This window comes from Haliaeetus leucocephalus, unplaced genomic scaffold, assembly GCF_000737465.1.
Source record: "Haliaeetus leucocephalus isolate CR32 unplaced genomic scaffold, Haliaeetus_leucocephalus-4.0 Scaffold439, whole genome shotgun sequence".
NCBI classification, from domain to species: Eukaryota; Metazoa; Chordata; class Aves; order Accipitriformes; family Accipitridae; genus Haliaeetus; species Haliaeetus leucocephalus.
In genome coordinates this window covers 4,443,934-4,458,971 of record NW_010972875.1, presented here as the reverse complement: position 1 = coordinate 4,458,971, position 15,038 = coordinate 4,443,934, and the positions used below count along the sequence as shown (strand labels likewise).

The 15,038-nt window shown below is 36.0% G+C and overlaps 1 protein-coding gene across 4 annotated transcripts in view; it reads left to right on the top strand.

The window, feature by feature from the left end:
- The window catches only part of ATP8A1 (ATPase, aminophospholipid transporter (APLT), class I, type 8A, member 1), a 113,475-nt gene that overhangs the window by 43,359 nt on the left and 55,078 nt on the right, over positions 1-15,038 (top strand). For all 4 annotated transcript variants that reach the window (XM_010574476.1, XM_010574478.1, XM_010574475.1 and 1 more), the window contains 5 exons: positions 4,226-4,295; positions 5,353-5,437; positions 9,178-9,317; positions 11,241-11,379; positions 12,651-12,715. In XM_010574476.1, the coding sequence (XP_010572778.1) occupies positions 4,226-4,295; positions 5,353-5,437; positions 9,178-9,317; positions 11,241-11,379; positions 12,651-12,715 (499 nt within the window). The remainder of the gene's footprint in view (positions 1-4,225; positions 4,296-5,352; positions 5,438-9,177; positions 9,318-11,240; positions 11,380-12,650; positions 12,716-15,038) is intronic.

Below are 15,038 nucleotides of genomic sequence, written 5' to 3'. Positions count from 1 at the left end.
CTTACTGTCATCCCTGCGCTGACTACATACACTGTCTTCTCACCTGGGCCAGCTGCAAAGATTTTGAGCATGTGATTCCTTGTTTCAGTAAGCATAAGGAATGTCTGCTATCAGGGCACAAATTGCACATCAACGTGTTATTACTAACAGTGCTACTGAATGAGGTTTTGACTTGTATCTAATTGCTTTCTTAGAGGAATTAATTGAATTTTTAGCACCAGAATTAATTTCACTGGCAAGTATTGAGTATAGACATAGTAATAATATCTCAATATCTGAAGTATGTACCATCTATTGATTTAATGACTGATTTTCATCTGTATCCCTGGGGCATACCTCCACAGTTTAGCAGAAACTGTCTGTGATATTATCATGGTTTAACCCCAGCCAGCAACTAAGCACCATGCAGTGGTGGGGGGGAGAAATGAAAAAAGAGTAAAACTTGTGAGTTGAGATAAAGACAGTGTAATAGGACAGAAAGAAAGAAAATAATAATAATGCTAATAATAATAAAACACCAATACTAATAAAAGGATTGGAATATACAAAACAAGTGATGCACAATGCAATTGCTTACCACTCGCCAACTGATGCCCAGTTAGTTCCCAAGCAGCAATACCCCCAGGCCAACTCCCCCCAGTTTATATACTGGGCATGATGTCACATGGTATGGAATACTGCTTTGGCCAGTTTGGGTCAGCTGCCCTGGCTGTGTCCCCTCCCGACTTCTTGTGCCCCTCCAGCCTTCTTGCTGGCTGGGCACGAGAAGCTGAAAAATCCTTGACTTAGTCTAAACGCTACTGAGCAACAACTGAAAACATCAGTGTGTTATCAACATTCTTCTCATACTGAACCCAAAACATAACACTATACCAGCTACTAGGAAGAAAAATTAACTCTATCCCAGCTGAAACCAGGACAGATAGTTACATAGTAAAGCTTCTTGTCTAAAATGTATTTTTGATTTAGAATGCCAGTGTATTTACCTGAAATACAGCAATAGTTCAACTAGTGCTGCTGTGTCTGATCAGTTTTATGAATAATCCATGTTACCTTGGCTGTTATACTGGGCAGACAGAAGGCCTACCTCTAGAGATTTGAGACCTTATCTCCTCTCCATCATTCAAAGAGGTCCAGAATATACTGATCCTGTTTTGTGATGGAAGACTCATAACTTCTATACATAGAAAAAGAACGAGTGGCTGACAGAGGATGTACCCAAACCTCTGTAGCAGTGCTTGTTTTCTGTGCTTGTGTGCTTACACTCTGAAGAAATTTTCATCTTAAGCCTGAGACAGATTTTAAAGTAATGGGCCCATCAAGAGCTACTTCTGGAAGTGGCAAATCTTGGGACTGAGGAAAGTATTTTGTATTCTGAGTGAAGTATTAAGTATTCTATCCATCTGTAATCCCATGGCAACTCCATGGGAATTACTAGCTATTCTGCCTCCTCATCACAACCCAAAGGTTTACCCAGCCTGTGGGTGTATAGAGATAATGACAGTGGGTTTGCAGGATTCCATAGCACACAAGGACACAGAGACTTTATTTTCTAAATTTCTTTATTACAGATTATTACAAATTATGATTAGTAAAGCAAGTATACTCATGAGTAATAAAGTAGACTTATATTTTAATAGTAGCATCAAGTATATATTTCCATATACTACAAGTTGCTACTAAATTATCACTAGTGAAGAAATACACTTACGATCAGTTACCTGTATGTGCGTGCGTACACACACATAAATACTATTCAAAATAGTACTGGTACAGTGCTCATCAAACCGCTCCCAGGAGTGGGGCCTCAAAGTCAATGATGGACAAAGTCTCACTTCAACGAGTGAGAGTCCGGAGTCAGCCAGGTGTTCCTGGTGATGGTCCAATAACTTGTCCAGGAGATCAGAGAGAAGAATTCATGCAGGGATGGCTCTTAGAGGTAGAGGCTCCATTTTGGGTAAAAGCAAGTCATTTTTATATGGCAGAGACATAAGGGGGTGTAGGACACCACCACCTGGAGCAGACAATAGATGCTGCTAATTTCTGTTTTTCACCTGAGACAGTCAATAGCTGATGGTGTTTTCTTTTCTCTCAGACCAACTTTTATTTTTCCAAACTGTTTTCCTGTTCTTTCAGCTAGAACAACCAATAGCAGTTGCCAATTCCTACTTTTGCAGGATGTTTTCTCCCTTTTCCAGACTTTTTCACCTTACCAGACAATAGGTTGCAGTTACAGTTCCTTATTTTGCGCTTATTGATGATATCTCAGGATGTCTCCAGTTTCTAGGTACCCATCTGTACTTCAGAGATGCTGGCTGCACTTCTCAAGGATGTTTCTGGTTCCCAGGCCTAGTTCACAGGCTAGCAGTTCCCAGGCTGGCAGGCACTTCCTCTGTCAATATTTCAGCAGACTACTTCTGTTCAGTATTTTTCCCCTTATAACTGGGTCACCTTTATGGCTGCTCACATCACCTCTATGGTGAAGAAAACAAAACAAAGAAAATGGTCTCACGCTGACACTTACTTGTAGTAGTGCAATTTTGTGGTGTTCTGTATTTCACCAGGAAAAGTAAATAAAACTCTCCCTGCAATGAAAAGGCTCATAAAAAGTTAGAAGTCCTTGACAGTAAGTCCTGTTCATGAGCTTTATTGAAGTTTTACTAAGAAAATGTATGTCAGTCAAGATTCAATATCTGTCTTCATAGCTAAAGTTTCAGAATGCTACAGGAAAACAATGGTTATTCTCTGATATATCTTCAGTAGATGGATAGGCAGCTGTATGCAGAACTTGAGTATTGCAGTCTTCAGGTACTGGAAGACAAGTACAAAACTCCTGAGTTTTTACCTGTCAAGGGCATATATATCAAATTATTGTTTATACAAACCCTAAATTATGTAATTCCTCCACAGTTCCTTAACTGAACATTCAGGCAAGCGTGATAAATTTAAGTACAGTAGGTTAGATAATCTTGCTGGGATCAAAGTGGGTCTGAGACTTGCTTTTATTTTAGGCAACTTAACTGCAGTTTATATCTGAATTTCTCCACTGTTGTCTAAGCAGATCCCCAACTGGACAAAGTCTAAGGGTTTTTGGAATTCTGCTTATATGAGTTTTTTTGGATTAGAGATGAAATGGAGGAAGGGTTGTGGAAGTTAATGTCTTTTTATGCTCTCTTGTGCAATATTCACAGTAAAAATGTAATTTAATATTGCTGTTCAGATGTCTGTACTTGAAGCAAAGTGCACACACAGGTGGAACGGGAAAATATTTTCATGAAGATAGTATTCAGTCACTGACTTTATCAGTAATTACAAAATTCTTTCCTCCATCTATCTCCATACATTCCACTTACAGGATGTTTTCCATGTCAGTCTGAACTTCAGGAACCATTCATACAATAATGTTATTTGATGATGTATAAATGGGATCCAGTTCCAACAGGAACCAAAACTGTAAAAGGACCATTTACTTCCATCTCTTTTGTGTATTTTACTGTGAACTGTTGTGTGAGAAGCATGTTTTGTTCCCTGAATAGTTTCTGTGGATTTATTTAAAAAGTTGACGTTTGAAAGAATTATGGTATAAATACACATTTTGACTGGACATGATCTTGAATCTAAAGTATGCTTGTTGGAGGACCTCAAAGGGAAGACAGAAAGCATGACAGTCTTCATGCTTTCCTCCAATTCCTACTGCAGTAGTGAGGACAAAAACTAAAAATACTTAGATCTCATTAATGACTGAGAGCCAGAGTAGTTAAAATGAGGTGAGACCCTTTGCAATTCTTAGCACACTTAAAACTTTGTGTGATAAATGAAACTCTGGGATGACAGTAATAGGATTACAGTACAGTGTACGAGAGACTGTTTGGCTGGGAAGAAAAAGCTGAAATGGTGTGTGGTGCACTACCTCTTTATGATATTGGTCACAAGTGCTTTGTGCTTTAAGATGCTTTTTTGTGATCAGTAGACAGTATTCAGATGAAGGTGAAGATTCTCAAGTTTGTTTTTACAGGGAAAAAGGCCTCCAGAAGTATGCACAGAAAAGCAGCATTCACTCTAATTATTAAATAGTAAAACTGTTTTTTCCACCCCAGTCACCTGAGAACGTAATTCAGAATAGATAGCCCTTATTTCTTTTCCTTTGTCTTATGCAAGATATATATTGATATTCTTAGGTAAAATGTTGGTAGATATTTATATAGGGCATTTATTTCTTTTTCAGCTCTAGGAAGAGAATGTCAGTGATAGTTCGCACGCCATCAGGAAAGTTAAGACTCTACTGCAAAGGAGCTGTGAGTTTTATTCTGTTTTCACTGTATCAAAGAACATGTGCTACCAATATAAATATGAAAGCAAAAGGTTGTTATAACTGCAGTCGAAACATGGAAAATGTGGAGGAAAGAATGTTGATGCCTTTTTCAATTTACATCATTTTACTATGTAGCTGTTTCATGTGATGAACTAGTTAATGTCTGTCTTTACTAACTGCCTATGATGGCATGACAGACCTGTTCATCCTATTCTTTGTACTGGACTAAAACCTTTATGCTTCATATTAATTGCTTCCTTCTGTACTCCCAAGAAAATGGATGAATATATGGTTTAATCTATTAGTTACTTGCTGGAGTAGCTGAGCATGAACCACTAGGTAGAAATAGTAATCTAGCATAAGTGACTGGATGGGAATTTTAACCTACCATTGATGTTACGCCAGAATTAAATTTTCGTGAAAACAAGATCTATGGGAAGACATCTTAATCATAGTATATCTGGGAATGGCAGAGTTGCTCCTTAGTTCTTGTTCTGTATCTTAAGGCAAGTTTGAAGGAGAGAGGGATGCAAGTCCTTCCCGAATGGTTTAAGAAAATGAAGTTGATTTAATATAAATATCCATTCTGTGTCTTCTCAAGTGGAGAGAAGAAGCTGTTGTTAATATTCTGTGTATCAAACTGGCTACAAAAACCTGAGAATGGCAGTTATGAAACACTGATTTTACCTTGTGGGCTTAATATTAGCGAAAGACAGCATTTTTGGAGATCAAAAGAATTCACATGGCAAACCAAAGGAAGATGCAGCACTTTTCAAAATGAAGGGAAATAACAGCAAAAAATGTGGTAGAGAAAAACTGCATCATAGCAGAATTTTTAAATTTAGAGAATCTGAGGATTTGGAGTGTCCTTTTTTCTTTCCTCTGAAATAAAACTACTTCTAATCACTTTTGATGCTGAAGTAAATTAATACAGTGCTGCATATTTTTCTGCCATTTTCCTACATGATTTATATTGTCTACACAAAAAAATCCTCATTTTTCTATTAAATTCTTCTGAGTTCATTTTATTTGTTTTGTAGGACACTGTAATTTATGACCGTCTTGCTGAAAGTTCAAAATACAAAGAAATCACATTAAAACATCTAGAGCAGTTTGCTACAGAAGGTGGGTGATATTATTCAATATAAAACTAAATATGAAATTCAGTTACTGCTCAACTTTTCAATTCTGCAATTGTATATTGCTGTAATGTTTTATTCACATTAAGTCTGAAAATTATGTTTTACTAATGCCTCCTAAAAAAGATCTTCCTCTTCCTGAGAAGTGTCAGTAATAAGTTCATGCTTAAAAAAGAAAACAAAACAAAAAAACCCCACCACACAGTACACAGTGGACTCTTCAAAACAGAATATATTTTTCCAGTAAGCAAACACATTGCATTTATTTCTCTGAAGATCTCATTTCCCATGATTGCTTTCATGTCCCACACACAATGAATGCTGTAGGGATAGCACACAGGAAGAAGTAGACAAAGTGAAGATGCTTGGAAATGATTACTGTAGCCCTTTTAAGGTAGCTTTATGCCATATTATTTCTGTCACCAGTCACAATAAGGGGAATTGCCATCGCTAGCTTTCTGTATGGTGTGTTTTGGTATCTCTGCTGTATTAACAATCAGTCTTACAAAGTAGTTGCTGAAGGTGGGGAACCCCTTCATGAGGGTTCATGAAGTAGGAATAGTAAGTAAAATTTAAAAGACTGTAAAATTAAGATGACTGATGCAAACAGCCAATTAGTTATTTAATAACAGTGGATTCCACAGTACAGACGTGAGCCACAAAGCAGACTGTAGAAAGGTTTCTGTTTTCATGTAAGTTCTTCTAGCACAGTTCCTAGATCTTCCATGCCATGCCCCCTTTCTGGTATCTTAGTAAAGGATTATAGAGTTGTACTGTGAAGTATCGTAGTGTTTTAATTTATCAATGAGTTGGAAGAGAGTAGTTGGAAGCAGAATTACAATAGTTATGAGAATCTGAACTGCAATTTTTTTACCTCTTCATTTTTTCTAATACACTGTTACTAGAACATTAAAATTATCTTTAATGTGTCTTAAGAAATAAGCTTACACTGGAAAGCAAACTTTAATAAAATATTTTCTTTCTAAAATACAATCCTTACCTTTTGGTAACTGATGTCTGGCCAAATCTTCTTGTATCAGGAAAGATCCTTCTTCTGTCTGCTACTCATATGACTTCTCTAATTTTTTCTCTTTTGGTTTATAATGGAATTTAGTGTTTTGATTAGTGTTGTAGTCAGCACCTTCAGTCTCTTGATTGTGTCAGTGACAGCAGAAGCAAGGCACAGATCTGTTTCTTGTTAGTTTTCTGTAGCAAGATCCCTGCAGGAAATGTTTGGTTACCCTTAAATAATCTTAGAGTATCAAAGTTATAATAAATAATACAATAAACTCAAAAGCAGAAGTAAAACCAAACAAACTTGACTGATGGTACAACACGAAGCCTCAGATACTCCTAGATTGATGAGCTCAGAGGGTGTATGAGCTGGTTGGCCAGTTTGGGGATTTACAAAGACCTAACCAGGATCAGTCAAGGAAAAGTTACTTAGATGTGAAGTTAGTTTGGATCATAAGGCTATATATTTGGTTACAGAAGAGGTAAAAATAGATCAATATTTGCTATCCTGTGTGAATTGATACGAAAATTTCAATACAGTTCTTAATTACTGTTCTCATTAAATCAGTGGTACAACTGATACCATTTTTTCCTTAGCAGTCAGGTTGGACCAAATGAATCAACATAAAAAGTGAAAAATTCCACCCATCTTTAAAACCACTGTACATATGTATTAGTGTTAAGAAGTTTGTTCAAGTACTTTTTGTACCCTTTTCAACAGATGAAAAGATTTACTGTTCAGAAGAGTGAATTGCTAACCTTTCAAAAGCATTAAATTCAATCTTTAAAAACAAAAATTAAGTACGTCTCTCTCTCTGGAATCGATTAAAGAAATCAGTATTTATTTTTGCATCAGATTTAAATTGCAGCCGATGACATTGCAAAGTTTCTCATAAGTATCCTTTCATGTGGCAATACAGTATGTCCTTGGCATTTGCTGCATGCTCTTGGTGTGTTGTTCAAAAATGAAGTGGTTAGCATGGTTGGCATTTATATTTAAGCATTTATTAAGTTTGAGTGTTAATGCCTGCTTGGATAAATAGAAAAAGTGTGTAATTTTCCTGTGTTGTTGTTCCAGTCTGTTAAGAAGCAGACTTAATGATACTTTGTCTTCCACTTTTCATTTGGAAGATTCTTTTAAATCACAATGAAAAGAATCTTTTTAAAATGAAAAATAGAAAAAATAATTAGTCTCTGATTTAGAAAGAAAAAGCAAATGCCTTGAAAAACTTGTTTGCTGATATTCCATACACACTGATTTCTTTTCTTCATTTTATCATCTGCATAAAATATTTTGAAAGAATTGTGGAAATAGTATCACTATTAGTCAGTCATAAATTCCTTTCCTCCCCTTGGCCTCATATTCATTGCTTTGGACCTTGCTAGTGTATCCTTATTATGCAAAGAAAAAAAAAAATCAGTTGATTTGTCAACCTTAAGTTATTCTCTAGGTCTAGATGGTGAGACGCTGTGTTCCTAATGCTATTCAGTTGTCAAGATAATCAGGATTACACACGGTTTTCATCCTGAAGATACTAAATTGCTGTATTACATCTAAGACACATATGTATGATTTCATGCCCAGGCTCTTGATCATTTCAAAACTGCTGCTGGTGCTGAGCTGTACACAACAGAAACCTGTGAACAGATGAAGATTGCATTTAGCCATCCCTGGTTATGGTGCTGTTCATGTCCTAGAGCAGAGTGGGCAAATACCAAAGGCACTAACTACATTAGTCCTGTCTATCCGCCACCTAAATCTACCTGCCTGCAAATTGTGGCTTCATAAGACATCATTTGGCTAGAGCAGTGCTCTTCTTAGTATATAAAGAGTTATGTCCACTTCATGTTCTAGAAATCTAAGAATCTGATAATATGGGAAAATTAACTGTTAGAACATTAACACCTAGCTACTTAAATTGAATGTAAATGTGTTGTCAAAAATTAGATATTTCTTATAATCTTGTAGTCTCAAATTCTCTCTGTAGTCCTGAATTCAGATTTCTGCTGAAGGAAAAAAATCTGTTACGTATAACTTGCTCAAAGATTAAGTAAAATCTCCAAATGTTACCTGTACACAAAGATTTTATTTGAAGAATTTGGAAAGCTGAAAGAATCTGTGAGATGGGAAAAATAAATCTGAGCGGATTCAAAGTTGGCTTCTAGGTGGTAAATTTCAAACTTCAACTGAGAATTTCCTAAGGATATTGAGGAGGGGTGAAGCAAAGGGTAGTTGTAACATTATGCTGATATATTTTAACTTTATTACTTTCCAGCATAGCAACATCTAAGTTTAAAATTTTTGTTCAGAAATATAATTGAATCTTATAGCTTTAATGTTACTAAAAATCTAATGTATGTACCTGTTCAGCAAGTGTAATTTGGGATTGCTTCATGTTTTGTTTACAGTTTAAGGTAAGTCAAATCCTGTGTAAAATTTCTTTTTTTTTTTCCCCTGAAATACATCACCTGTATTACATTCAGCTACCTTGAAACAGTTACTCTATTGAATACATTTCTATTTGTATCATGTTTTTTACTTTATATATATTTTTAAAAGTTCTTCAAGACCTGTAGCAGTAAGCTGAAAATCAGGTATAAGCATATGTAAAATACAGAATAAATTCAGCTTTTAGTAGTTACTCATTGCAGGCATATCAAGTAAGGGACTAACAAATACTGAATCATACTTACTACCTGCTTTCTCTTTAGGCTTAAGAACTCTGTGTTTTGCTGTGGCTGAGGTTTCAGAAAGTGATTATCAAGAGTGGTTAGATGTCTATCACCGTGCTTCTACAGCTATACAAAACAGAGCACTCAAACTTGAGGAGAGCTATGAACTAATTGAAAAAGTACGTGTAGCTTTCTTGTTTGGGGTTTTTGATTGGGTTGGGGGCAGGGGAGAGTTTGGGGCACAGGGCAAGGCAAGAGGGCAAGGAGAGTGGTTTTTTTTAATTTATGTCCTTACTTTCTATACCATGAAATCTGAATCATTATTAAGGAATAATGCTTAGACAGAAAAAAAATCTAGCAATATACTGACAGCTGTGTCATATAGTCCTTGCAATTTAGATGGTCAAAATGAAGGAAAGATTAATTTGACAAAGTTTTTGCAGCAAGTAGCTGCCTTGCCAGAAGGTGTTGATTTTGAGTTGAACTACTGGAAAGCTTTTTCTCAGAGTTGCTTTATTGTGTAAAAAAGTGTAATAACAGGCAAACAACTTCTGCTTCATTGTATAATGATCTTAGAACCGTAGAGTAGTTAAGGTTGGAAGGGACTTCTGGAGGTCATCTAAACACAAATCCCTGCTCAAAGCAGGGCTAATTTTGCTAGCCCAGCACTTTGATGAAGTTCTGAGTATCTGTAAGGAGGGAGTTCTCCCAGCTGCAGTAGGCAATTTTTTTTTTTAGTGCTCAACTATTCTCTTTCTGCTTTTTCTGAATTAAAATTTCTATTGCTGCAGAATGTGACTGTTGCCTCTTGCCCTTTCCACGTGCACATCTTGGAGGAAGATGGCTTCTCTGCAAGCCCTCCGGTTAGCAGAAGGCAGCTGTGGAATCCCTCCCTTAGCCTTATTTTTTTCCCCATGTTAAACTCATCCTGCTTCTTCAGGTACACTTAATATAGTGTGCTTCGGACCCCAAGCTATTTTTGTGTCCCTCCACTGCACTTGCTCCACTTTGTCAACCTCTCTTGTACTGAAGGCCCAGAAAGGGAGGTAATACCCAGATGCCTCGCAAGAGTGGAGCCGTAATTTTCCCTCACTTTCCCTTGAGTTTCTGGCAACACTGCTGCTGGAGTAGCCAAGCGTGCAGTTAGACTTCACTGCCTCAACAAAAAAGGCTCATGTGGCTCTTAAATGTATAAGCAAAAGGAGTCCATGAGACCAATGTTGCTTTAAGTTTTCATACTTGACTTTGGGGGGGGGAGGTTTAGTTTATTTTTTCTTGGAAAGGATAAGAGAGATTACATTGATGAAACTGCTTAAAATTCAGAGCCTCAAAAAACTGCAGTGTTTAATTCATGAAAAAGAAGAGTGAGGGTATATGGCTTCAGTCACTTGTGGGACTTCAGTTTACGTAGATGAGCAGTTTATCCAGACATGCGCAAGACAGTCTTAAAACCATGTAACTTTGTTAAGGTCATGGCAACCCTGCTACCATTACAAATTTTTGTATTAGCTGCACAAGCACTTTCTCAGCATATAGTATGCAGGCCATGCTGCAAGCAGGATTGCATGCTATTAGGTTCATAATGGTGTCATTAACAGGGTTTTAGCTAGTTTTAAAGGTACAGAAATATGACGTATAAAAATGGCTGTGTTCACAAAAACTATATAGATTTGCTGCATGGGAAGTTAAAACCAAACATAGTCAAGATTATAGTTTTAAGATTAAGATGAATTGACAGGTGTTTTTTTTACAAGGTGAAGAGAAATCATTACAAGTGAGAGAAGACGTAATAATAGCACTCCTTAAGTCTTCAAATCAGAGAGGTGCCCCTCAGGAAAAGGTAGCTGTTGCTGAACAAGCTATTGAGCACGTGAATAATTTGAGTGGTTACAGTGCGCAGTTTGTCAAGCCATGTAGGTATTTAACTTAAAGCTCATAGGAATAAACTGGAAGATCTTTATTAGTTGATACCAAATCTGATTAATGAATTTAGAGAGCATTAATCTTGTTGCAAATATGGAAAGTTTAACAAAAGAAATGGAAAGGTTAAAACTGAATTTAAACCAAAAAAACTGCATATACTGAATATTTTATGTTCACAGAATCTTCAGCTGCTTGGAGCAACAGCAATTGAAGATAAACTACAAGACAAAGTGCCTGAAACCATAGAGACGCTCATGAAAGCAGACATAAAAATTTGGATACTTACTGGGGACAAACAAGAGACTGCCATTAACATTGGTATTACATTTGCATTTATTTGATGGCTTTTTTACAGATTTAGAAATGATAGAAGTTGCTAGACTAAAATTGCTTTCAGAACAGAAAGGTATCTTGTAAAAAAGAAAATATTATTATATGGCATTCCAGAATTTAAATGTTAACTTATTTTTCAGTCATTGGTAAGGGGAGAGTGGGCAATGGTGGATTCTTCCTCCCTTAAAACAGTAACAGCAAGAAAAACTCATGTTATCATAGAGAGGAGGAAAAAAATAGGCATTTGTGCTTTCTTGTAGTATCTAAAATGAATTTAAAAGAATACATTGTTTGGGTTTTGACAGTGAGAGCGAATAATATTAAGAAAATATAAGTATTCTTAGTCTCCCTTCTGTATTTTTCCTTCTTTCCAAGAAAGCTGGTAGGGACCATAATCTTAACTAAAGCAAACAATATATATTGTGCATTAAAGTACTATAAACTTTACCATCAATCAGAGGTTTCCTTTTATTCTTTTCCTTTTATAATAAAGAAGAAAAAAAGAATCATGAATTAACTAATTTTAACAACAAAAAATCTGTATTTTTAAATAGTAATACATGAAAGCTACATTTAAGATTTAATATTCTTTGCATGTGAGCACTTTTGCAGTAGCCTAGATATGTGCCCGAAATAAAGCATTATTTTGGTCATATGGATCCTTTTGATTAATATTAGTATTTTTAATCTTAAAGAACTTTTTGTATACACATGATGGAGTTGATCTAAGGTTATTTTCATTAATACTTTCAGGTTTGAGGCAATACACATAATACCAGTATTTTCACTTTATTAAGAATGGTGATCATTTGTCTAAGCAGCCTGCATCATTAGCACACAGCATACATTCTGTTTAAAGCGTCAAAGAATAAAGAAAAGAATGGGAACATGTATATATGCAAATTTTGTATAAAACGCAAGTTGCATTCCAAAAATTTGCAAGGCTAAGGGAGATCTGTTTGCTGTTTTCTGTAACTCCCTGTAAAGATGTTTCTTGTCCTTCTGCTGAGCACCTTTCTGAATAAGGCGCAACATTTGCAAGTTGCAGCAAGGAAAATTCTGACTGTTCTGACTCAGTACCTGTATGTCTAATTTTTATGGAATACAGTATTAATTTTTTTTTACCATTGATTTCAGCTGGGGAAATCTTATTTTTAATTCTGCCTGTAGTTCTCTTACAGGAAAAAAAAATGCTTTGTTTATATTATAATGGATTTTGTGGAACAAATTTTTGAAAACAAAAATATTTTTGACAGGTCACTCCTGTAAACTTTTGCGAAAGAACATGGGACTAATTGTTATAAATGAAGGCTCTCTTGATGTAAGTAAAATCTGCAAAGTTTTCAGTTAATGAAACATTATTTTACTGCTTAAAATATCCAGACATCATTGTGGAGGTGGCCTGAAAAATAACTTGGAGCATCTATTTATCTGGACAAACACAGAAAATTCTGCTAAAACTATGGCTTGGGGGGGGAAGTGTCTGTTTGTTTTGGGGGTTGCTTTCTTGTTTGTTTTGATAATCTTCTCTAGTTAATTTTAGTATTGCATACTTGGAAGACCATATGGTCTTTGTAACAAAATGTTACTGAATAACTAGAAACTTAGTCTACAGTTTCCAAAACCACAGTGTAGCTACTACACAAATGAACTTCAGAATGATGAGCAAACAAATTCCATGTAGTGAAATGACTCCATCCATGCAGGCACAAAGCCAGGAGCTTCACATGCTTCTAGTAGCACCTAGCAGTGCCCAAACAAACTAATCCCAAGTTCCTTTCTAATGCTGTTTCTTACAGAATACTTAGTATCTGCCAAAAATTAATTGTTACTGTGTGGTTAAACAGCTGAAATTGTAATCAGATGTTGAAGTACAAGTAAGGGTTAAAACTGCCAACTTGCAAGTATACAGTGCTTTGTAGAGAAGAGATTCTTCAGATAAGGTAGGAATGCAACATTAAGTGAAAAATCTCATGAGGGGAAAGAACTTAAATCCTTTTACCACCCTCTAAGGGAGCCTTAAGTGAACTTAGAAGTGGAAGAATTTCCTCAGTGGGAAAACTCACTGTCCAGAAGGCTTCAGGAGGAAACCCTGGAATGAAGTTTACCTTACTCTGTGTTGTGGTCAGGTTGCTCAAGATAGGACTGGGGGAGAGAAAGTGAAAAGAAAGTATGAGAATCAGCAGGAGTGCCTTAACTGAAGGGTTCCGTGGTAGCATGTAGGAGTAGGCTACAATATTAATTAAAACATGTAGTACTTTTTTTTTAAATAAGTACTTATTTAAATGTTTTGACCCATTTAGAATAACGCATTTTCAACATTAGCATGGATTTAATCATGATAACTATATTTCAAATATAAATTGTTTTAAGCAACTTATTTTTGCTGATAAAATTTAAAATAAAATCCCAAACGCTGGATAGGCAGAAGCTGTTGATTAATGTCTGGAACCAGAGTCTGTTGATACAGTAAGCAACTTTTGATGCAGATAGCCTGTGATATTAATGAAGAGAACCAATTTTCTCTTCTTCTAGCTGGATAGCTTTTGAACGATTGTGATAGTTGTTTGTTGGGAAAACAGGGAAGGTTTTTGGTTCAAGCCCTTAACTTTGCTTTTGAGTTTTTCACTCCTCAACCAATCTCTGAGTAAAAATTAACCAACACAAGTAAGAACTTCTGTCCTATATTTAGGTTATTTACACAGACTGCTGGATTTCAGAACTACAGCAGTGCTTAATAGATTTGAAGTGCAAAAGATTGACTACTTTTTCATATGTAATGAAATAAAGTGAGGTAGCTTTATTTAACTACTAAAAGGAGTCCAATAAAAACTCATTAAACAAGCATTGTACATTAACCACTTCTAGTGTGATGGTTAAAAAGTTGAATAAATATTAAGCAATACATTTAAAAAAGAACGTTATTTAAGTATAGTTTAAGAATAGAAGATAGTATCTGATATGATAACTGCACCATACTCCATATTTCAAACTGAAGTGTCTACATTGTGTAGAGATTGAGAGATCCTTTCCGTACATGCAGAAAGTATGTTCAGAGTACATGGGGATGCAGGTATCGTATGGCAGCTGAAATTGCATATGCAAACTGGTCACTTACAAATCTGTCTGTGGTGATAATATAGACTCTGTTTTTTGAGGAGCAGATAAATGTGGCAATCAGATAGTTTGAGGGCAAGAAGCAGTTCAAAAAATAATAATAAACTAGCTCTATGCCAATATTTTAACAAGAGACTCCATTAAGTTTTCTGCCTTATTTGATGGTGCATGTTTCACTGTTCGATTAATGTATACCTTGTGTCCTACCTTTTGCTTGCTGGTGTGGTTGGAATCAGATGTCAGTCTCCATTTTTAGTGCAACTGGTTCAGTCAAACATGGCCTTGAAAATTCTGATGGAGGTGTGGAGTGGGTCTCAGGAAACTGAGAGAGCGATGAACTGCTGTGATTGCAGAACCTTGAGTCAGTGCAGCTACAAGGCTGGATGCAATTCCTCCTTCCTTTCTGCATACGAACAACAGCTGGCAAGAGGCCGTAATACTTAGTTGGAATATTGTCTCTTAAGGAATATGGCTCAAACTTTGGCTTTTGAGCAGCGTAGGTCCATCTCTTGTACTGGGACTGTGTC